General features: G+C 38.0%; 2 protein-coding genes across 2 annotated transcripts; one reads left to right on the top strand and one right to left on the bottom strand.

The window, feature by feature from the left end:
• The first annotated feature begins 1,313 nt into the window (after nt 1-1,313).
• Nucleotides 1,314-17,486, top strand: LOC129778269 (histone-lysine N-methyltransferase eggless). The gene is made up of 10 exons (XM_055785065.1): nt 1,314-1,511; nt 1,582-3,198; nt 3,257-3,383; nt 9,959-10,102; nt 10,167-10,558; nt 10,620-11,873; nt 15,957-16,712; nt 16,772-16,817; nt 16,889-17,049; nt 17,119-17,486. The coding sequence occupies exons 2-10, from the start codon at nt 1,603-1,605 to the stop codon at nt 17,323-17,325; spliced, it is 4,683 nt and encodes a 1,560-aa protein (XP_055641040.1). The 5' UTR covers nt 1,314-1,511; nt 1,582-1,602; the 3' UTR covers nt 17,326-17,486.
• On the bottom strand, nt 17,475-18,709 carry LOC129778270 (MTRF1L release factor glutamine methyltransferase). The gene is made up of 2 exons (XM_055785066.1): nt 18,078-18,709; nt 17,475-18,002 (listed from the first exon to the last, which is right to left on the bottom strand). Exons 1-2 carry the CDS (start codon nt 18,591-18,593, stop codon nt 17,541-17,543), a joined length of 978 nt encoding a protein of 325 aa, XP_055641041.1. The 5' UTR covers nt 18,594-18,709; the 3' UTR covers nt 17,475-17,540.
• Nucleotides 18,710-25,642: the final 6,933 nt, after the last annotated feature.

The raw sequence follows: 25,642 nt of genomic DNA, 5'->3' as shown, positions 1-25,642 counted from the left end.
ATAAATGACGCTAATTAATGCAAACGTTGAGACAGCAAAAGTTCCATAGGGAACGTTGACGTCATTCAATATAGATTTGCATGGAAAATTCATCAATGTTGTCAAGTAAAAAAAATAATGAAAATGTCAAATTCTCATCTTTTTTCTATCTGAAAACTATATAAAAGTCTTCAAAAGTCTGGCTCAGCTTAGAATAATATCTTCCGGCTTTAGTTCAATAGCGTTGGAAATTAGTATTTTCCAACCATTTCGTTTCTCTCCCATCATAATGTGCGATGCACATAGAACGTTACGGAAAACAACGTCTACGTTCCGTCACCGTCTCTCTCCATCAATTCACACATGCAGTATATGCTTGCAGCAGCATCGTCGCGTCGAATGTCAAACGATTCATTTATTTAATGTTATTCATAGTGTCGCCACTTACAACAGTTTAAAATTGCAGCATGCCTAGAATAAGTTCTAAATTATGAAAAATTCAACGAAAATCATTGAATTATATTATTTAAATGCTTAAACCCTTATTCAACAATAATAATATATAGACTGTTTTTCTAAGCTAGTCGCAAATGATTTTGACTGAGCAATTTAGACACAAACCCGTCAATCAATTATTCTTTTCTACAAATCCTTCCGGTTCGTTTTCGTTGAAGGTCACTGACGGATCGTTACGTCGCCGGTGTATGTGAATGTTTCCATAAGAATTGCAAGTGAGAATAAACGACGTAACGTAACGTGACGTAACGTGAATGTAACGTAGATTGTACTGTCATTGTACAAAAAGATGGCCGATTAGGAACCCCCTGTTGTACATATCCTGTTACCCTGGTATGCAATAAGGATGCCCACAATAGTATTAGTAAATAAGCAGCAAAATATCTTGTGAAAAAACATCGTAGTTCTGCAAAAAAAAATATTTGTGTGAGTAAATTCGATGTAAGATATAAAAATTCAACCAACCTGTTAAATTACAGACCATAACAATTTTGTAGAAAAGTAATGACAATGGAAATGATTGTGTAGGGCTGAAGAACAATGACAATGTGAATCTTTAATGAATATCATCAATCAAGTGAGTCCAATTAAATATATCCAAATTCATCTGCATTTTTGGCATATGCTCACAAAATTTGCTCCGCACTCAGACGGTTAAAAAAGAACTACCATTCGTTCACTCTTTTTGGCGAACTAGTTCTTTCGTATCGTTCATAAAAGGTTTGCCCATCTCTACATCTCACCATATAAGCATCTTGATTACCTTTTGCAATGAGTTATCGCCATTTTGCATCGTGCGACCCTTCGGTGTGCATCATTATTATTTTTTCGGCTACAACAAACTGTCAAGCCGATCAAAACAAAAATTGCTAGTGGCGTCAGAGAAGTTGAAAGTTTTAAAATTTTGATGAAAATTGTTTTTAATTGTAGAATACCAGTCTGGCGCGGAAAAATAGTGCAGCAAATGTGCGACGAATATTTGCGAATCTAATTACGAGGAATTAATTCTGTTAGCGGTAAGTTAAATGTTCGCAGAAAAAGAACCACTAATTTGAGGTTATTTTTATATATATATATGTTATGTAGTTTACTGCCCCGGCTGTCCTGATGGGGGATTCCAGTGCCGAGACCAGTGTACAATCACATAAACCGAAAGTACCGATTACGATCGATATTTTATCTGACGATGAAGGAGGACCATCGAATCAAGAATCGACCACGATCGACAAGGGAGACTCAGCTTCTGAAACTAAAGATGAAAAAGCAGAAGAAAAGTCAGTAGTTGCAGTTGAAACTGAGGAAGCAGCTAGTGCTGTTGAGGAAAATAAAGAGCCGGTAAAAACATTGCCGGATGATTCGAAGAGCTCAGAATGTGAAAATTCAGCTAAGAAAAAAAGAAAAACGGAGATCATCCGAATAGATGACGACGAAGATGAAAAGAAGAACGCGAAGGACCAAGCCGGTGTGAAAATGCCTGATAGTGAGCCGTCAAAACATGTGAAAGTAATAGAAGAATCTGTTGAAAAATCTTCAGAGCAAGCAGATAGCACAGAATTCTTAGAGGTTGTTCGTGAGGAGACAAACAGCAAGAAAATTCCGAGCAACAGCGTTTCACCGGTTGATTCTACTGAAGCAACGCAACCGACTGACCCAGTGAATTCCGGCAGCGTAGAGGAAGCTCCAGAGGCTGAACAGAAAACAGACGACAAGGAAAATGAAAGCAAACAAAATGCAGAGGAAAATCCTAACGATGATATAATTATGTTGGATGAGAATTATGATAACGTGGAAAAGAAGAAATCGAAAACAAATGCAAACCAAGATAATATGGACTGTGAAAATGAGAATGAAGATAATTCGAGCAAACAACAGGCTTCTATGGATGGAGATAAACTTCCAGGCGATCGGAATAAACCTGATTCGTCGCACTCGGATAATACTCCACCCACAGAAGAAAAACGAAAACTAGCAGAAACCAATAATGAAGAAAACAAAGACAAAAATGAAGACGTCGATGTAGAATTAGACCATAAACCTACGAATGCAGTAGAAAAAGAAACTGGGGATAAAAATAATGATGATATCATGGATTTAGATTCTGATTCGACAAACGCAGAACCAACGGACAAACAAGCTCAAAGCTCTCAAAATTCATTAGACAAGCAAAGTGAAGCAGACATGACAGATGAAGCATGTTCAAAGAGTGAAAACAATACTGAACAGACGAAACCGGATTTGGACAAACCTAAAGTTTTAGAAGAAGATAACAAACCACAATCATCCGATCAGACCCCAGCGAAGAAGCAAATTGTGCTTGACGAAAAATTGGGAACATTCGCAGAAAAAGATGCCCTACCGGAGGAAAAAGTTCCCGTTCTAATAACGGGTGACTCAGATGAAGATGTTGTCATGATTGAGGACGATGATCAGAAAGACCCGAAGGGTGCGAATCTGTTACCTAAAAAAACTGAACCGACAAGCAGCACTGCATCTAAAGGGCCGATACCAAAGGTGGACGCTAAGCAGGAAAAACCAAGTCGAAAAGTGCTGAGTATTGACTGCGTCAATCCCGAATGTAAAAAGGATTGTAAAGAAACTGCACCAGCACCCGCCTTTGTGCTCAATTTCTTCGGTGTGCCAAAAAAATCCAAACGACAACGCGTTTGTATGGTTTGTTATGACGATGTCCTGCTCAAATACTCTGTAGGTAAAAGAGATATTTTTACCGATAGCGTTTACAGCTTTTTTTTTTGGTTTTCAGAATCTTTGTGGCATGATAATGGATCAGCAACCGTTATTGTTCTGCGAGCTCCCTCAGAAAAATGAACTCGTCGAGATATCCGATAGCAGCGAAGAAGAGGAAGACGAAGAAATTAAAAAGGAAGTGGGTAAGTACTTAAATGACTTCTCGGTGCGGTTCTAAATTGGTTTTCTGGAACAGAAAATTTTTTGTTCTTTGGTAGAATTGGTTGAGTGTAGCAATTATCGATCGGAAACATTAAACAGCAGACCGGATGGGATTTCTGTAATAAAGCCATAGTCACTTAGAATTAAAAATATCCAGAATCCATAACTACTTATTCTCAGATGTTATTAACTTTCCTAGAGGAACTTCGCTGTTTCAACGCAGTATGACTTGCGCCATTTTTATGAGTACTCAGTTGAGATTTCTATGCCAAATAACACACATTAAATGTATTCTGTGTAGCTCTAGAATACGCGTGACCACAATGCAAGCCGGAAAATATTTCTTTGACGAAAAATCCTCCGATGAGAACAGGAATCGAACCTGCCATGATGGGTGTGAAGCTCACTACTCGGCCAAAAGAGCACAAATAAGATGTTCTACATTGCATTAGGGAGTGTCCAAATCTAGTTGGCCCAAAGTTTTCGTAAATCCATCAGAAAATTACTAAGCAATAAGTACTCAAAAGTGGACCGTTTTACGTGATGCGACCGAATTTAGATTTTTGATTCAATTAGAATCCTGAATCACTTCATTTTGAGCGCTCCATACACGCCCAATGAAATTGCCTCCAATGTTGTTCAATAATATTGTAGATGTATGGGCCGATTTATAGCAACGGTCGTAGTAGGCGTATCTGAATTCTTTTAACTGCAAATTGTTTGGAAATTTTGTATATAAGAAGTTTTTATCGTAAACTTCTTGTTGTTCCGATTTGTTTTGAAAAAGTTGTGCAAGATGGAATTCGAGAGAAGAAATTTGATGTTGAAAATCGCTAAAATGACTAAATCGACCGTGTATGAATGATGTGCTAAAACGTTTCCGTGAACATATAACTGTTGTTCCGATGGTTCAGAGAACGCGTCGTAGTGGAATTTACAATCGGAAACTGAGGTTGATGGTGTTGAGAACAATTAAGGCAAACCCGGGACTCTCGGACTACGACATCGCGAAAAAAAACACTCCAACCAATGAACCATCCGGAGAATCTGTATGCGAGCATGTTATAGTAATTCCCGTACCTGTAGCAACCAAACAGGACGCTGGAATAATAAAATCCGGTGGCCAAAAGTCACGCTCGAAAGTTGTACAACAAGGTTTTGACAAAGTACGAAGGATGCATGCTGATGTTTGTTAAGGCTCACAAAGGTCCGGTAAAGTTTTGGTCAGATTTGCTGCCACTACAATCGAGAGGTGCTTCAGTAGTGCCATGACAATGAAGTCGATTACATTGAAAAAGACTTCAATCCTCACAATTGCTCCCCAATTCCGAAAAATGGATCGAAAATTATTGGGCAATTGTCAATCGAAAATAGATGGCTACCAAAGTGATTCGGGGTGCTGCAGACATGAAGAGATCGTGGAATAAAATGTCCGCTGAGGTTGACCAACTGAGAATCCAAACATTGGTGGAGGGTGTCCGAAAAAAAGTAGGAAAATTCATCTGAAAAGAGCAATATATAATCTACATTTTGATATAAAAACTTTTTTACCTTTACCCAATCCCGAGATATAACTGGTTTTGTGATTCGGGACTCTTAACGCTTTACACCAGTATGTCGAATGACGTAATCCTACGTAACAAATATGCATTCGGAAAGAAAACTCGAAAGAGGCAACTCACCGTTCACAAAAATGCTTCTTCAGTGAGACCCTACCTACGAAAGTACACATTCCTCCATCAATGAGAATCTTAACCTTTCGGCTGAATTCCCTTGTTTCCATTTGAAGTTCTGAAATATTGAATCTTTATCAGCAGCAACAATTGCGTTTGATGCCGACTGACTGTTAGACGTTTCGTTTCGTTCATATTGCTAAAAATTATTCCTTTTCGTAAAAATAAAATACATGTCTTTGTTTATAATGCGAAAGAAGCGTTCAAACAACGTTCCATTTATGGCTACAAACATCTCAAGGCGATTCCTTGCCTACAGGGGTACCAAATGTACTGCATCACGACAGTAATCTCATGACTGTCGCCACCATTGTCCCGTGACAGTCACGCGATTGAATTTTTAACTACAGTCACACAGTGGAAATGTTATGCGACATTTATTGTTACTGTCGTGTACTGTACACGAATACATTCCCATGTGAGAGTATTTTGGTCTTTCGTCTGCGACAGACCCGCTTGCTCATTAGTGATGTTTTTGTAGATTCTGAATGCAATAGTTATACGTTGCTACCGTCGTTGATGGTTTTTTTCCCTCGTGCTGATGATGTCGGGTGTCTTAGTATATATTTTTCCAGTACAACGTCATTTTATTTCATTTCATTTTCGCAAACTAAAGAGATTAATCTGCTGTGCAGCGAAGAATTAATAACAATTAATAACTGGCGAATTCTGCAGCATATTCCGATATGGGAAAATTTAATTTGTCGATGACGCGGCTATTCTATGTAGAGAAGTTTTCGGGGGAAATAGTGTGAGCAACAGAAGAGAATCTGTTGAAAGAGGTGCTTGGAGAAGTGTCGTGGGTGGAAGTCGTGTGAATGAAAGTTACGCGAATGCAACTGTAGGGCCAGATTAGAATGCGGCTGGGGGGAGTGTTGCGCACTTAGCAATGTAGGTTTGGACATGAAGGAGATTTTATTTTATTTATGAATAAAATATGTTTAGCGCGTAATCTTAATATTATCAACAAAAATGTAAAGTAACATTTTAGTATTATTATCATTATTACTAGCTGACCCGGTAAACGTTATGCTGCCATTTAGATAATTTTTAGCGAATATATTCGTTGTTATATGACAAACAACAAGTGTATTGCAAGTGTGTTTCATATTCATATCGATATACTGAATTTGAAATACAGCCACATTACTGCCCTCATTCACGGACTTGCAAATGTATTTAATGCTTTTCACGGAACTACAGAACTGCAGAACATTAATACATATGTTGTTCATGCAAGATTTTATTACTCTGTTACATAGAACCCATGTTTGATACGGTTGAGTGTGGTTAGGATGCATAGCTCGATTGAACTTGAGTCGTCGAACGGATTACAGAATGCAAAATTGCGATCCGTTCGGGTAATTCTAACTCGATTGTATTTCAGAATACGACGGTATACTTTTACCTGGTGAATTAGGTTTGCCTGGTTGATTCTTGCTTTGAAATATATGATTCATTGACATTCAAAACTATAATTATATCATGATCTGAAGAATTTTCCACATATAGAGATGTTTTGATTTGAACATTCAGCTATTTTTGAAAGTGTAAAGTTAATAAAAAAAACATTGCCTTTTTTTATGTACAAATTTATTTCCATGAGATCTTCTACGTGCGAAAATTTTCGTTATACTTGTTTCATTTGCGATTTTTTCGGGAATCTGTTCTGGTAAACTCTGGTAAATCGAAAAAATGGTTTTTATGCAATGTTGTACCGGAAATGTTCGATATTTCATTTCGTTGAAAATCTGCAGTAAAAACTATGGGGTCATCTCAAGAGTAACATGGCTGTACGAATCTTTAAGTGCATTTTTTTCAGCTGGTGGTACGTTTATCTCAGAATCTAGTGGACCAATTTAGCAGAAGTTTTTTTTGAGCATGCAAAAATGAATTCTTGTGTGACCTACGAAAAGGACCTATCTGCTTCGATCGATTATCATCATTGATAACTTCTCTGATAACCACGGCCTTACGATTTTTGTTGAATTTTTTTTTTATCAAATGGCCGACATTTTGGCAATTTTCATTATTTTCAAAAACCGCTACGTAACAATTCAGATAATAAGATTTTTACATGCTAAAAAAAATCAGCCATATCGGTCCACTGGATTATGAGAAAAACGTACAACTAGCAAGAAAATGTTTTAGAGATTTAAAAAAAATATCTTTCAAATGAAAGCAACATAATTGGCTCACGTAGCGTACTTTTTAGTGTAGAGCCAGTTTAGTTCTATAACTCTGTCATTGTTAAAATTCGAACATATGCGTAGGAGGGTTTTTCCCATGAAATATGATCATCTATCACCTCCTGAGAGATTCTTGGAAAATATATTAAATTCTTCTTTTACATTCAATAATCAAAAATTATATGCATGAAAAACAAATTAAAAAAAACATTTTTTTGACTCGATTATATACAGTGAAAAGAAATCGGAGACTGTATATAATCGAGTTCGCGCTGCATTAGTTTCCAACTTGGAGGATAAATCTAAACACTCCCAACACTGAGTATTTCCGACGTCACCAATATATTATCGAAGAAACTCTCGCCTAGAATTATTAGGCTGTGTGTGTTTTTCTCATATGAATTGTTGATCATTTGTGTATCTGGATTCAGGCATCCCAACAGTAAAGCATTCTTATTACAGTCGATATGAAATTAACTCGGCTTCCTATGTGTGCACGCAACTTGTGATCACAGCCATATGTCCGATACACATCTCAAAGCGTACTGGTGAAGAAGCACAAACGCATAAGATACAGGCTAGCATTACGATCGCCAGAAAAATGTCATGACATTTTTCTGGCGACAGTCATGTGTGACAGTAACCCGGGTAAACCGATGAGATTCATCGCTTCGTCAGCGACTGTTACGGCGACAGAGCGAACGGAATAGCAGACACGAAAAAATCGGAACGAACAGTCTCCCCGGCTCACTACGGTCGTGCACGACAAATTAGTTGAATTCGACGAAACACCGACTGTTGCTGTATAGTATTACTTTATGCATTCATGCTTTGTCGCTTGTATACGAGTGTAGCGTGCTCCCAGAGACTGTCGATTCAATTTCATACCGACTGTTATGAAAATGCAGTACTTTTGGGATGCCTGCTTGCCTAGCGAAGTCCTTGTCATTTGAATAATCTAATTATAAAGCCAAATGTTGATGTTTTTTTCTAGAAGTAATTCGCTCTCGTAGTCTGATAGAGCTGTGTCTAATGAAAGTGACGGAGTGGTAGTACCCTCCTGTTCTCAATCAATAATACGTTTTTACGGCACTATCAGTATGCGATCTAGCGTTGTCGTATTGAAATAATAGTTATCCATCCATTTCACCGGAGACAATATTAGCCTGTTTCAGCCTATACTTTCTCAAATTTAGTGTCCTGTGGCTTTTGTGTTCTCCGACATTGGGTCAAACAATATAAAAATCTTCATAATGATCATTTTCAAGTGATCGAAACCATTTTTACAAGTTGTATTCGTGGGAGCATGTTAACTGTGCACTTCTCTGTGCAATCAAATGAGCTCAAAATGTTGTAATAAAACTTCCCATAAATACCGGCAACATTTGCAATGTGAGAAAGTTTTCTGTTGTTTATTATGGATACGACCATTATATCAAAAAAAGACAAGACAAATCAATATGGCTCCATGGTAGGGCTTAACTGCAAATCCGGTCAAGGGAACGATTGCGGCTTTTTTCAGGAACATTTGAAATATAGAAAAACAAATAGAAAATATAGCAGAAGGATGAGAAAATGTACAGATAGCGGTCGTCGGCATTTTGAATAAATTTATCTGTTTTCTCTCTACATAAGTAAAATTCTAGTGGTTGGTGTCCAGAACATGACCGCAATGTTGACGTTGGATTATAAAATTATTTTATTTTTAACTAGCTGACCCGGCAAACTTCGTCCCGCCCAAAAAATATTTATCGTTATCACATTCACGTTTCCTTACCAAGCGCTCGTTCATGGGTAAAATCGCAGAACTGTTCATTGATAGATCTTCTAATCTACCCTTTCAAATTATCTTTTATTATAAAATTCCTAGTACTTCTACCTAAACTCGTCATTATATTATCAGATTATTTTCAGACACAATTCTCGTTGAAGATTTTTCAACCACTTGCAAATAACATGGAATAAATGTTTGATGCAGGAAACATGATAGAATAAAGACAGCCCTAAATCGGACAATTCCTTTCTCGAGTTTTGTTCTTATCAACACATTCGGTGATCATTTTTTATTTATATAGATATAGGAGTGCGATTTATCACATTAAAATCTATTTCCACTTTCGAACAAAAATCAATTTCGTTAGCGCAAACATCACTTGTCACTTTGTGATTGTAGAATATGCGAATTGAATTCTCCGAATTTTCCCATTCTCCTCCAGAGTTTTCCAATTGTCATATTTGGTTGGAATATGTTTGGTTGAAATATGTGTATTCTTTTTACGGGACCCCCTTTCCATTTCACAGGAGGGAGTAATCATCATAGAGACATTTCTCGTACCCAAAAACCTCCACATGTCAAATTTGGCTCGAATTGCTTGATTGATTCTCGAGTATACAGAAATTTGTATTTCATTTGTTTTGTATGTGTCACCATAAAGACGTTTCGAGTCCCCCAAAACCTTCTCATGCCAAATTCGGCTCCATTTGCTTGATTAATTCTCGAGTTATGCATAAATTTGTGCTTCATTTGTATGGCAGCCAATGCATATGAATCGAATTTTTGAAATAACTATTTAGTAAAAGATTTGCGCCAAAATAAGACAATGTTCTAATTTGATTCCATTCGTATATTTGCAGAAAAGCCACTTGAAGCCGATATTATTTCACTGGTAGAATCGGAACTGAACGACATTTTGACCGACACATTCGAGAAAATTAATCTCAACCAACAAATAGATTGGACGGAACAAATTATGACACAAAGGATTGCCTACAATACGAGTAAGTTCAACCCCCAATGAACCAACTCAACGTCATACTAATCCGCCGATTTTTTCCCACGTAGAGCTTTCCAACGAAATCAACAACGAGTTGAGCGAATTGCAGCGCAAGGTCGACCGAATCCATTTGCAACTTTACTCTAAATCTCGGCCGAGATATCAGGATTTGCCACCGTGTAACATTTATCACGAAGTGGATCTAGTGAATAAGAGTCAACTATCATCTTCGTGTCAAACACCCCAAAGAACGCAACAGCAAGCGAAACAAACACTCCAAACTTCAACATCAGCGCAAAGTGTGGTGTCCTCTACTCCCCAAGCAGGAATTGTGGCGAAAAAAGAAGATTTATTCATCAGGCCAGCGATTGTCGTTGGTCAGTTCTATTTTGCGGTTAAACACAAACTTCTCAGCAATTGGGCTGAATGCCAAATAGTTGAAGCGGTGACCGTATCAGACGTAAGCTCGCAGTTTTCTATGTTCACCCATCATTCTATGATAACACGATCTCTCGTTCTAGAAATGTGTATACAAGGTTAACTTCCTGTTCAATCAAGGCGCCAACACCACTCCGGTCAAAGTTGTTCCAGCTAGATATCTTGCCTATCGGCACTCTTTCAATGTGAAACTACCATTGGGCACTCGTGTCATTGCACGTTTCGATGCAGGTACTACACAACCAACGCAAACTAAGCAACCGTCACAAACAAAGACATGCTCGTTCTATCCTGGTATCATAGCCGAATCGTTCGGCAAGTATAACCGTCAGCGCTATTTGATTTTCTTTGACGACGGATACGCACAGTACGTAGGTCATGGCGATGTGCGAGTCGTTTGCGAGGAATCAAAAGAAGTGTGGATGGATATTCATCCACATTCACAGGAGTTCATTAAGAACTATCTGGCGAACTTCCGCTCCCAGCGACCTATGGTGCAGGTGAAAGTTGGTCAACGAATAATCACCGAATGGAAAGGCAAGTGGATTTACGCCAAAGTGGTAGATATCGATGCTAGTTTGGTGCAGTTGCATTTCCCCGACGACAACCGCTACGAATGGATATATCGAGGTTCTACTCGACTCGGCCCGTTGTACCAGGAGAAGGCCCTCAGTATGGGCAAAATGAGCAACAACAAATTCTCCAAATTTCAAAAACGAAATGAGCCCTCTATTGAGTACATCACTATCGATGACGATGATGATGCTCAGAATAAACAGCAGGATGTGAAGAAGCCAACCCCCCAGGAGCAGGCATTGCAAAGCTACAATCAACAAAACAAATCCATCTCGCCGTCAGACGCTGTTGCAAATCGTTCCGTTGCCAAGAAGAGTACTACTATCGTTCGTACTGGTTCCACGTCCAGCTCCCAACCATCGGCGGTTTTCATGAACAGCTCCACAATTTACTGCGAAGATGACCGACCCAAGGGAAAAATCGTGTATTATACCGCCAAGAAACATCTGCCTCCACTGAAATACAAACAGCACGAGTGTAACCCGAACTGTCTGTTCAAAATTACGCACAATCTCAAATCGTATAGCCCTTTGGCAAAACCGCTGCTCTCGGGTTGGGAGCGGCAACTTTGCAAAATGAAATACAAGAAAGTATTTGTCGTGTACCGTGCTCCATGTGGCAGGCGGTTGAGAAACATGTACGAGCTGCACAAGTACATCCGGATGACCAAAGCCACGTTGAATGTGGACAACTTTGACTTCGATCCTATGGTCCATTGCCTGGCGGAATACGTGATCGAGAATCACATCTACCACAATCCGGTAAGTAGAATGATTTGTTCGTTTTTTAATATCAGTTTTTAACAGCAATCATCAATGGATAGAAAACCATACCTATTACCATTCGAATTTCTTTTAAAAAATCAGAATTGTCGTGAATAAAAATAGGGTAGACGTACCTATTATGGTAATACGAGTAAGTTTTATAAGTTTCGAGAACATAAATTAATGTTGAAGGCGCTGATATGATTTTTAAACATTAGACATCTCTTATTCATCGATTTAGATACTTGATTCTATGCGAAACATTGTTCTCTTGTTGAAAAATCTAGTTCGAAAATAGTGTGCCCCATTGATGCTTGCTTCTTAGCATTTTGCTAAGGAATATGTGATCAAAATGATGAGATTTTCATATTGTGAAGCGGCTGTTTTGATGCAAATACAGTGTAGACGCATAAAATACAACCTTCTTGTTGTTGTGATTCGCCCAATTTACACGATTTCATCGAAATAAACTTTTTGTATTTTTGTCTTACTAAAATTGGTACAATTTTACTCTACGTGCCAATTATCGCAATATCAAAAGCTGCCCTGTTCCTATTATGGTTGTAGAAAATCGCTGCAAAGTTGAAAAGCAGAGCTGCTATGCTCCTATTATGGTTGTAGGTTGTTATGTTATGGTTGTTATGCTATTATGGTTGTACCTCACGTTTTCACGCTGTGCAATTGCATATCATAGGGCGCTTTAAAACGCTCGGCAGTGTTGTGAAACAGCACTTTGCGTGTCCGACCGAAGCATATTTGTTTGGTACACTCTGTTGATAATTAAAACTTAGGTGAATGGGTTAATATCCTTTGTTCAGTTCCTGAAGAGAAGCAAAAACTGCATCACAACTCTCATTTCACAGAGAGGCCTAGCAACGAAGAGCAGGCAGTTATTTTCCAACCGGAAAGCACTCAACAACAGTCTAATCTAAAGATGGAACGGATATTCGGTAACTATCGGTATTCTGCCTATCCGGCCAACATTTGGTATCTGATTGGTTCTGATTTGGGAATAATCGCATTATTGATTGATTATTCATTAGAAAAAGGAAAATTTTTCAATCTATCAATACTTTTTCCTGTAGTAAAATGAATGCTGATTAATAAGCATAATTGGATTTACTATTGTCTTGGTTAATAAAAAACTATGTAAATCTACAAAATCTTTAAAAAACAGAAAAAAATCGTTTTTTCATTCATGGTTATTGAAACATTCAACTATTACATCTCAAAACTCAAAATGAAGCGAATTAGAATCGTAGGATGTAGAATTGACGACAGAATGTTGCATACTAGGAATGAGATTTAGCGGCATAGTTTTATTTCAAAAATATTATTAAAATATTATTTGAATTCTATTAACACTTTTCCCATGTGACACCGCCTATTACCATAATAAGTACACTTATTACGAAACTCCAGGAACACTATTACCATGATAGGTACATGGAAGTGTATCCTTAGAGGGGGGTGGGGTGTGAGTGTCTATTTATCATAGAAACGTTTCGTGCCTCCTAACACCTTCACATGTCAAATTTGGTTCCATTCGCGTGCTTAGTTCTTGAGTTATACAGAAATTTATGCTTCATTTATATGGCAGCCTTCCCTTCAATATGGGGGAGTAGTATCTATTCGCCATAGAACAGTTTCGTGCCCCGTAAAACCTTTACATGCCAAATTTCCATTAGCTTGATTAGTTTTCGAGTTATGCGGAAATTTGTGTTTCATTTGTATGACATTTCATGTCTGGTGGAGTTTGGTGGAGAGCGCTTGTGTTTTTGTACACCACATGCATACATTGTTGTTGCTAAACCATCGTCAGCTGGAACTAACATGAACTTTGTGAAACAGTTAGGCAAGCTATTTTATAAACAAGAGTTTTTGTGTGACGCATATTGTTATTCAATTTACTAGCACCTATTTTCCGATGTTCATTGACCCACTTTTCCACTAGATTTGAATCGAAAAATTGGCAGAAAAGGATTATCAACATTTTCGCACCTCGATCAAAGTCGCAGTGGCTCGAGGTCATGTTCGAATGCTTCCTTGTATTTTCCATGAATTGGCTAGTCGCTGGATTTTCTGTGGCTCCGATCAATTTTCTTATGAACATATTTAACTTCTCCGCAGAACATTCAGGTACCCGGAAATCATATCTGAGGATTGGTTGATCTTTCTGGCTGAATGAGTCCTTAATTTCAACATAATCAACTGCTTTTTTGGCGGAACTAAAAAAGGGCAAAAAGCACAAAGCTTAAAAGGGAACACACTTCACCTGATCCGGCTATACAATCGCAATGTGCAGTTTGCACTGTTTCTGTGAAAATGTTTGAATAATCAATCTGCTTCCATGGATATGAATCATAGCCATTGTCCGCGCCCGACTCGACCGCTCCGCTTTACAGTCCACTGCCTTGGCGCTGAGGAACGCGCCAACAGCCATAACATAGCTATTTTTCTCCGTTTATATGGCTTTGACGCTAAAAGTAAATATTTTTATGTAAAGATACATATATTCGCATGTTAATAATATAGAGTAGCGCGTAGTTTTTTTTTAACTATTTCGCTAAAATAATTATCTAAACAAAGCTCAATCTTGTCGATCCATATAAATCCTGTGCAGCGATCACTTTGGCCTGCCCAACAGATAACTAACACATATGCACGCTGCAAGGGCCCTATACTTGTTAAGGCATACTAGAGTACCAATTAAAATAGTCGCCTCGAATTTTCGAACAAAACTTCCTGGTAAATTTGGATTTCCGCGAAAAAAAACCAAAGCAACTTTTTTTTTTATTTTAGAGCCCTATTCCAGAAGACGAGACGAGCAGACGAGCGCCCGTCTCGTTTGCTTTCATATTCCAGAAGCCGAGCTCGATTAAAAACAGACGAGTAGCTCGTCTGGCTTAACGACCGTTCGGCCACGTTCGCCGATGAACCAGTCGAGTCGTCTAGTTTGTTTGATGTGTTTTGCACCTTGTGGATTTAAAGCATCGGTATTCTTCTGTTTCGCCTTTATCTTCAAAAATTGTTTCACGGTTAAACTAGTATTGCATAAGCAATGTATGTTTTCAACTGCAACCATCAAATTCAATTCAGTAATTGCAAACTTTTACAGATTTTCAAATGGGCATTTCCCGAATCACACAATCAAATGTAAACATTCAAATTCATTTCCAGGGATGCCAGATAACTGTTTCGAATATATTTCACGGCACGATAAATGTCTTCATATTGAACGAAAAAAAAATTCAAAATTCAATTTTTGAGCATTTTTGGTAAACCAATGTTTTTCTTTACTGATTTATATTTCACAATAATGCGTTTCATTCGTCGTAACTATTATTTCGAGCTTTATTGCAATTAATGTGAACAAAATTTGAGTACATTATTGTGCAACTGTTAAGGGCGTTGGTCTCAATAACTCCATAATAACGAAAAGTCTGAGTAATGAAACCATATGCTAGTAGAAAAAATATCAATAACACAAAAAGTTATATGAAACTTATTACTCTTTATTATTATTTTAGGATTTTGGCACTGAGAAAAGAGTCTCGATTGATCAATTTTTGAAGTGTTCGTTTCACTAAAAAAAACATGTCTTCACATCTGACATCACTGATCATACCAAGATAAACTGTCAGAAGCCTTTCCAGTCTACCAAATAAAACATTCCAATGAAACTCGTGTACTGGAATAGGGTATTTTGCTCGTCTCGACAGTGACTGAAGCCGAGACGAGACGAGACGAGACGAATTGCTCGTCTAGTTTTCTGGAATAGGGCTCTTAGTGTCCAGTGAATCTGTTCACGAATCAAAACGGTGCTTCTTTGAATAATAGATAACGGTATTCAGTATGAACAAAAGTTGTCACCCATGCTGAGGGAAAGGTTAATGGAAAATTCTATGTATTGTGATAATTTTACAAATTATGTATCACTGCTCTTTCAAGTAAAAATGTCAAAATTTAATATGAACGCAAAGAGTTAAAATTACAAATTCTCGGTATATATTTGCCAGAATGTATATGCAATAAAATTAAAATAAGCTTTGTCTTATAATATATTTACGTACATTGCAGGATATCTCGGACGGGCGCGAGTTCATGGCGGTCCCGTGTGTCAACTACTTCGACGATTCGAAACCTCCTCCGTGCATATACTCTACGGAGCGGATCCCATCGGAAGGCGTGAAACTGAATCTGGATACAGATTTTCTGTGCGGTTGCGATTGTGAAGACGACTGCCTCGATAAAACTCGTTGCCAGTGCTGGCAGCTTACGATCGCCGGTGCTAAATTCGGTAATCCAACCACTTCGATCGACAACATCGGCTATGTGTACAAGCGGCTGCAGGAAACGGTTGTCACCGGAATCTATGAGTGCAATGCACGATGCAAATGCAACAGCAGCTGTTTGAATCGCGTCGTTCAACACCCACTGCAAACGAAGCTGCAGGTGTTCAAAACGAGCAACCGTGGCTGGGGCATTCGCTGTTTGAACGACGTATCGAAGGGAAGCTTCATCTGCATCTACTCGGGACATTTACTGACGGAGGAAGCTGGAAACATGATCTGTCAGATGAACGCGAATAAGGCAGGGGACGAATATTTCGCCGATTTGGATTACATCGAAACGGTGGAGCAGTTGAAGGAAGGGTACGAGACAGATGTGGTTGAGTCGGATAGTGAACTCGATAGCGACGAGGCGGAATACGACGCAAAACGTGATACCGACGCATCGGATGATGACTTTACTACGAGCTGCAACCCTTCCAAGGCTGCGGTAAAAACTAGATCTCAAGTTAGAAGAGATAGCACTAAAAAGACAGATCCCAAGGTATGCGTGCTGTTTCCTTTCTTTTTTAATGTTTCTGATTGTTTGTTTTTGTTTTTTAGAGACAAAGTAAAAAGAAGGAAGATAATGGATATGGTTCTGATGATGGTAAGTAGTTTGAAACGAACAACACGATCTCATACTTGACCAAAAACGTCTTTTCGTCTTTACTCCAACAGAACGCGAAATGGTGAACTTAGTGCCCAATTCGGACATGACCAAAGGAGATGAATCCAGCCCTTCGATAAAATATCGCTCGGTACGTAAACTGTTTGGGAAACACGAGCAGATATACATCATGGATGCCAAAAAGTCTGGAAATCTTGGTCGATACTTTAATGTAAGCATGCTAATTTAGGAACCTGCTATTATAGCTTGACTAAATTAATTTATTATTTTTTTTGTTTAGCATTCCTGCAATCCGAACCTATTTGTGCAGAACGTTTTCGTCGATACGCATGATCTTCGATTCCCGTGGGTAGCATTCTTTGCGTTGTCCAATGTTAGAGCAGGCTCAGAGCTAACATGGAATTATAACTACGACGTGGGATCCGTACCAGGAAAAGTGTTGTATTGCCAGTGCGGCGCTGAAAACTGCCGTCAACGATTACTGTAAGGCAAGGAAGCGCCCCTGACGGAGGTTTGTGACAAGTCTCTTTTGTGTACTCAATCTATCGATGTTCTGTGTATTGTAAGAAATTTTAAAACATGTCATACATAGGAAAGTTTCTAGAATGAATATGAAATATAAAAACCATTTCCATGTCAACATATGAAGCGTTTATGTGAGTTCTCAATTTAACAATTATTTGACATATCCACTACGTAACACTACATTTTAACCACTTCAACAAATCTTTCATTACGAAAGAGATCTTTGTAGCAGGAGACATATTTCAACCCAGTTTCGGCTTCTTTCCCCTCAAGGTACGCCGCAATCATTGGTGGATGGGAAGTGTCTACTTCTAGCCAAAGTATACCTTCGGATCTCAAATGTTTGCCTGCTATATCTAATATTGCTTTGATAATTTTCATGCCATCCGGGCCACCGTCCAGTGCTCTCAAATCCTCGTAGATTTTAACTTCGGGTTCCAGTTTTGTTAGCTGTCCGGAAGGAACATACGGTGGATTGCTTACGATCATGTCAAATGTGTGCTCTCCGAGTTGCTCTGGAAAATCGTCTACAAGTTTGTGCCTAAATATTCGCAATCGCTCTGCGAGTCCAAGTTGCTGAGCATTTTCCAGGGTTAACTCGCAAGCCAATTTGCTCTGATCAAGTGCGATGGCCCGTGCCTGTTGAATTGTAGAACAAGAAAAAGAATGCCATATAAGTCGATAGTACGATACCTCATCAAATCATAAACTTACCATTGGAACATGTTTCAATATCGACAGCGTTATCGCTCCGCTCCCACAACCAATCTCGAGAAATTCCATGCTTTTTTGGGTATCAATTTGCTGTAGTATCAGTTCGACAAGCTCCTCAGTCTCTGGCCGAGGGATGAAAACAGGAGGGATCATCTTCAGTGTAAGGTCCCTAAACTCCCATTCACGAATTATATATTGGATAGGCATTCTTACAAGCCGACATTCGCAGAGTTCGTCTATTTTGGCCAGTTGAGCTTCACTGAGAGCTATTTCCTGATTTTTTCCTATATCTCCAGGACATGACAACTGTAACACGTGAGCTAAAATATTCGTTATTGAAGTCTCCGCTTCAGGAATATTTTCCGTGACGAAACGGGATTTCCACTTGTCCTGGACGGTTTTCACCGTGTACACCGTCGTGGAGTTTAACGTTTCCACAGAGTAACTTTGGCTGGTCAAAACTTTAATACTTAGTTGATATTTTGATAATCTCGGTACTAAACGTGTAAGGAACATTTTGGAATTTTCTATTTATGTTTTATACCGTTAGTCACTGGAGGTTTTCTTTCACATTTTCAATTCGGAAAAGGTATCACAGCGAAGCGACGCAAATTGTTTATCAACACGTTTGACGTATAATATATTCACGTGCTATGAGCACTGTGGGTGGGTGCAGTGACTCATATACCGGGATGGACTTGTATGCGAGTATATTCGTATTGGTGTACAAAAAATGTGTCGTCATCAATTGCATTGAACATGAAGTTTATATGGAAAACCAAAGACATGTTAAAAATATTCACGATTTCATGTTGTTTTGAGCCAAAATATTCATAAAATCTTAAAAATGTTTAAACGATTCATTTTTCGATGGATGAAACCTTCTATGAAAACCAAACCCGTTTACATTTATAAAACAGTTTTATTAACGTGCTTTCAGCTATAAATTTCAATTCCATCGGTTACAAAAAAAATCTTTTAATTCCAAATGAACTTAGAGTGCTGATACACTGTTTGACTGAAGCCAAATTTTTGTATATTTTTTGACAGATAAAATTTAATCAACGTGTACTGATCAAATATATGCGACACAAAACACGACAAACAAGTATTTAGTTATTGGATACCTAAAATATGTTTTCGGTCTGTTCTTCGATCCTGTCAGTACATGCCCAGCAAACATTAAATCGTATAAATAGCCATTATTGGAGACGATAAACATTTGGACATCCAAGACACATTTGGAAGATGCATGTATGCCATATTTTATACACTTACACTGCGTTTCATAACTATAGAACCACTGGATTTTTTTGAGTTTCCAGAGAAATGTAAAAGTTCGGTTGAATTGAAGTATATAGTGTAGGATATAAGAACTATCTTCATTTATAAGACTGGCCATTTGAACTTTATTTTTTGTGTCGAGGCGCGAAACATTCAAAAAACTAAAATTTCAGTGTTTCATAACTATAGAACCAGATGAGAAAACTTTCACTTCTTTACAAACTTATCGCCTATTTCTCATTAGTTACAATGAGTTTCTAATTCATAGGTCATCTTTAGTCCTCAATCAGTTCAAATAACTCATTCGGTAGTTTTGACCAAGCTGCGCCATGTTTTAGTGTGTATCTAGTTTTACGCAGAGAATACTGCTCGTTGAAGCTCTTCAAATCATTCATACTGCTTGTAAGTTGAATCCACTATTCGTACGATCACTCCTCATAAGTTCTTGATAGGGTTTTGATCTGGTAAACAAGCTGACCAGTCCAGAATCTGGAGTCTCTATTCATTGAATTATTCGTTTTTTTGTGTTTTTCGGTGTTTTTGGTGTGAAAACAGAAGTAAATGATTCTGAAGTACAGTGGAACCTCGATCATCCGCGAGCGGATGAGCCGCGGTGCGGATTATCCGCGGAAGCGAGTTTCATAGTTACTCTCGTAGCCTTCGAATTCGTCAGTTAGTGGTAGGCTCTTGCTATTTTATTCTGGTGTTGACTTTTACATAATCTGAACACTGGTGTACATGAGCTTATAGATGGATACTTGAATGATTTCTGTATTGATAAATCATAATTTTCATGCTGAAATGTTTTTTTCGTGTTTCAACCTCATTTTTAGTACTTTATTGTTTTTTTTTTTCATTCTTTATTTGAGAGGCTTTCAGCCTCTCTGGGCTGGTTCGCCTCTATAGTGACGGCAGTAAATATTGCCGCAAGGTACAACATTGTGTACTTTATTGTGTTATCCGCAATTTTCGTAATACGCGGTGACTTTACCAGACTATTACGCGGATGATAGGGGTTCTACCGCACTTCGTTGCACTTCTGACTGTTCCTCCGTGTTGATGGCAAGCTATCTAAACCAGACCTGATCGTACGAATAGTAGATGCAGCTTACAAGCAGTATGAATGATTGAAGAGCCTCAACGAGCAGTATCCTCTACATTGCGCAGCTTGGTCGAACCACCCCGAATGGGTTATTTGAACTGATTGAGAACTAAAGATGACCTATGAATTAAAAAATCATTGTAACTCATGAGAAATTGACGTTAATTTTGTAAAGAAGTGAGAGTTTTCTCATCTGGTTCTATAGTTATGAAACACTGGAACTTTAGTTTTTTTAATGTTTCGCGCCTGGGCACAACAATAAAGTTCAAATGGCCAGTCTTATAAATGAAGATAGCCATTATATCCTACACTATATACTTCAATTCAACAGACCTCTTACATATCTCTGGAAACTCAGAAAAATCGAGTGGTTCTATAGTCATGAAACGCAATGTATAAAACCGTATTTAACGATATAAGATGATTTCTACACTGATATGTAATTTGACCCGTCAATGCTGTATAAAATGAATAGAATGTGCGTATATAATACTGCATATCGTAATACCAGGATGACAGTTATACCGATATACGACCTCATCCATCAATCATATAGAAAATCGCGTTTTTGCGTTTTATACGATTTCAGATACACATAATGCATCATTTGATTAATATTACATACGATTGTAATCTGATACAAATTTATACGTGACCTAGCATATGTAAAAGTTACACGATTTAATGTTTCCTGGGTAACTAGGTTACCTTAAATATTTCAGTCGTATTTTTTCGTGCGTATGCGTATAATGCGTATAAAGTATGGCATATACGTATATCGTCTCCACAGATTTTTATTCCAAAAATTGGAGAAGTTCGCACGTGGACAACAGGGAAAGATGTATAAGAAATGTCCACGGAGGGGGGTGTCTAAAATCGTACTTTTTCTGTTCACGTGGTATGTGGACAGACCCCTACGAACTTCCTGGGTTATCATTTCAAATAAACGAAATCAAGTACAGTAAGTTACCTGTAATTCAAGCTAATTGGACAGACCTGTAATGCGACACGGATAATTGGACATTTTCGCCTCTAATTGGACATTTCACGCTTAACTTTTCAATAGGACTGTAGCGTCTCGTCTGAAAGTATCCTCCTATTTCCCGGAATAATTGAAAGTCCGTAAATTGTCCTTAACCCTTTTATTTGCTTCCACTCGCCTCAACGGTTAAACTCCTCATAATCCCCGAACATCACAATCGTTTTCTCTACCTCCACGCGATTCCCTCTCCCTCTCTTCGAATCAATCGCTCGCCTCGCATTATTCTCTCTCGCACCAAGTACACGAAAACTAATAGGGTAAACGGCCATGAGTTGGCTATCGCTTACCGACTCTACAAGGACCAATCTGGATTTTAGAAGAAAGCCTCGTATATCAAGCTATCTGATAAAAATACCGCAAAGATCCGTCTACAAGGCAGTTTTTATCTAAACAGGAAGTCAATAAAGAGAATCGATCAAAACAAATAGGACCTATTGAATAGTTAGGCGTGATTTTTGTAAAAATCGTGTTTGGACCCAGATTATGGGCTCATATTGAAAGTCGCCTACAGAGGTCGACACTGTACCACTGTTATCGCGAATGTCCAATTACAGGTCACAATATTCTCTAATGCGACACTGAGTGGTGTCTCGGTATGTCGAATTAGAGGTAACTTTCTGTATTTGGTTTGATTGGGATGATTTCCTTTTCCTTAAGACACGGTTAAATAAGAGAAATCGGTAACCAGAAAATGACGTATACGATTGCATCTCTTTCGTATGATATGTACGAGTTTTAACTGCTCCAGAATTATACCTATTTTAGATCTCACTCACTTTAAACATTATCACCCTTATCATACTTTTCGAACGAATAGGAAACGTACGCAAATCCCATCCTTGTTTTCGTACGAGCCATTCGTCGTATTTTCAATTTACAGTCGTACTAGATCAAGTTATTGGTATACTACATTATCGACATCGTTGACAGTTAGGAGGTGTTTTCATATCGAACGTGTTAAATTTATAAATTGATTGTGCAAAATTGTTAAACGCATAAAATCTTCTGCAAGAGGAACTAGATTGGCCTATTCTAAATTGCGAATTGCCGGCTATCATACTATTAGACATACAGCCCGTGTATACCTGCACTATCCGCTATACGAATAGTCAGCTGTTCGCATTGAGAAAATCCCTGCTCTGCAACCGCCATCCGGGAGAAGCAGATGACCATATTGTGTCAAATTTTGCCATTTGGACCTGATAAATTGAGAAAAGTCTACAATCCAAAAGGTTTCAAAGTTAACTCGAAAGACTATGGATTTGATAGAAGCGAAGGTATGACAAACTATATGAACATAAACCGGACCTAAAAACGATTTTAATTGGCTTTAATCAACTTAATTAACTTTCGTCGCTCCAAGGTTCCGTCACAATTACGAGTTTACCAACCGAAACCAGCATGTTATTATGAAAAAACTTCATAAGTGCAGATGAACAACAACACCAAGATACAGCAAACGAGGAAGTGCCAAAATGGGTGTCGGCAGGACCTACCTCTCGCCTGGACACAATCGAGCTTGGTGGGTTCGACGAAGATGCCTCAATCAACACCTCGTCATCTTCATTGGAGAAAGCAAAAAATACCGGTAAAAGTCCCGAGAAACCTATATCGTTTTATGATGAATCACTATGAACACGCGCAAGGTGAACGTGGTAACAGTATCTCGAATTAGAGTGACACATCCGTACGTGAACATGATATTGAAAGTGTTGCTTCATCCAATACTAACTCACCACCGCCAGCTCGTAGCACCCCGACAAAATCAAATGACCGATGAAAAGATTAATGATTCTTAACTTAAATTTTATCAGCAATCGAGACAAGCTAGCCTGAATATGAACAATATGACCTTTGAGGAATCCATAAAGCTTGATTCGTTGCTTGAGGCGAATAAAGCAACAAACATCAGCTCTCCAGGTTCGCACTTTAGCAAATGGTTCAGCAGGCGTAATGCGTATGATCAGTCGTTCGGTTCAACTAATGAACGAGGACGATCGCAACCAAACACCGCAGAACTACCATCAACGTTTTAACCGAAGTTTGCAGACTAATTACATTGGACCGAATAATCATCATTTCTGAGACGAATACTGCCTTCAATCGATTAATCGATATGCTAGCACGATATCAAGTCAACAAATACATAATTGCTCAGCAATCGATTTGTCCGAATATGCAGCGAAGTCTTTCGGTTCTTAGCCGAACTGCTAACAATTGTAATCCCTTCAATTAACTGTTCCCAGCCGGTGACAAATATCCTAATGGTACATATTTCTCTGCAAAGCCGACTCTGCAGGAGCAACTACCCTCCGTCACGCAAAAACTGTATCAAGAGGAACGTGGTGGTCTCATGGGCGCTAGAAGTTCTTAGAAAACATCGAATTCTACAGATCAATTCTTACTTGTTACGAGAGAACTGGATTCTTACAATGCATTTACCATTGCAGAAATGGTTATCTCTTACAACATTCAAATTTAATGCTGTTTTCTACTATATATTACCGTTCCTCGTGATCACATTTTTACATGTTTGTGGTTGTTCTTTTTTATTTTATTATCTTTTATAATAACGTGCTTCGTTTCATCATTGTCACATTGTTTATGCAAACGGAATTTTGATACAAATTCTTACTGTCTGATTTATATTTTGCAAAATTGCATTGATTAATTTGCGGTAGATTTTCCCACCATGTTTATTAGTATAAGACGATTGTTTGTAAATTACAGTAACGAATGTTCATTCTTTTTGTTTTGTTATTTTTTGAGACTGCAACCGCTAAATATTTTTTGGAAAAGCCGTTGGTGACGCTCATCACCAGCAAGCTCAATTATTCTCATGTAAAACTTTTACCCCTAGCTTTGCGTTCGAGGTCTCGTGTTCAAGTATCTAGAAACAACGGCAGCAAAAGTGGAGAAATCGAAGAGTGGTATCGATGGGACGCTACCCTACAGAGGTCGGCATTCTCGCTGAGGAAGAGAAAAATCTATTTGAAATCAGTCTAGAAACATCGATCGAAAGAGTTGTTTCGAAATGAGTTAATTTTCCCAGACTTAATTTAATTTTCAAAAATCAGAATTAGAACAAAAAAGACTTTGTGAATTGATCGATCAGGTGCGAATTCTTTTGTTTGAAGCTAAACAAGATTATTGGATAACGCTCGTTCTAGGAAGCTGAGTTCGATTAACCAGGTTCCGAACATCCAGCCTCAAGATCACAAATCTGAAATAATAAAAAAATTATTAATGGAATTCGATATAAAAGAAAGGTAAAATAATTGAAAATAATCTAAAAGAAATATTCAATTGATCATGAATTAAATTCAAAAAGGCTCAGTAAAATTTAGAGCATAATTACAAATTTACGATTCGGGTAGAACATTCGAGAAACCAAGAAATGTAAGCAAATCTACTATGAATATTAATAAAATTCGATCTGATAACGAATAATTGTAATTAATTATAGGAAATTTTAACCGTGCCATCAGAAATAGACGCGTTTAAAGTTCATAAACTTGTTTATCTCGTTGCTAAGCAACAATATGCGACTACCAAAGCATAAATAATCGTCTAAATGAATTGCATCACTAATTTACGTATACGTTTAGTCATTTTATGGATTAATAGTTCGATAGAAAAGTATCTAAATTTTATTATCATTTACCTCGAAACATTTTTTTCGGCGTGTAAATGTTTTATATTGTTGATTAAGGTGGCCGTACACTGTTTGACCGGAGGTCTAATATTTGATATATTTTGACAGATAAAGTTTGATTTGATATTTGTATAAACACTATTTTGTTTGCCACTCTTAAATATTCAACAGTGTTAAACAATGTCAAACACCGAACATGGATAAAATCGACTGAAATATTCAAGGTAACCTAACCATGTACCGACAGGTTCGAAGAACAGACTAAAAAAGTATTCGAGGCATCCAAAAATTGAATATTTGCTTGTTGTGTTTTGTGTAGCATATATTTGATCAGTACACGTCGACCAAATTTTATCTGTCAAAAAGAGTCAAATATTTGGCTTCGGTCAAACAGTGTATGAGCACCTTTACAAGCGACTAAAATTTCAATAACGTTGGATAACCGTGTACCTGTGTACCAAATAACTTGGCATCACTGACTG

Source organism: Toxorhynchites rutilus, chromosome 3 (genome assembly GCF_029784135.1).
Source record: "Toxorhynchites rutilus septentrionalis strain SRP chromosome 3, ASM2978413v1, whole genome shotgun sequence".
Taxonomy (NCBI): domain Eukaryota; kingdom Metazoa; phylum Arthropoda; class Insecta; order Diptera; family Culicidae; genus Toxorhynchites; species Toxorhynchites rutilus.
The sequence above is the reverse complement of the archived record's forward strand: the minus strand, read 5'-3'. Positions and strand labels throughout refer to the sequence as shown.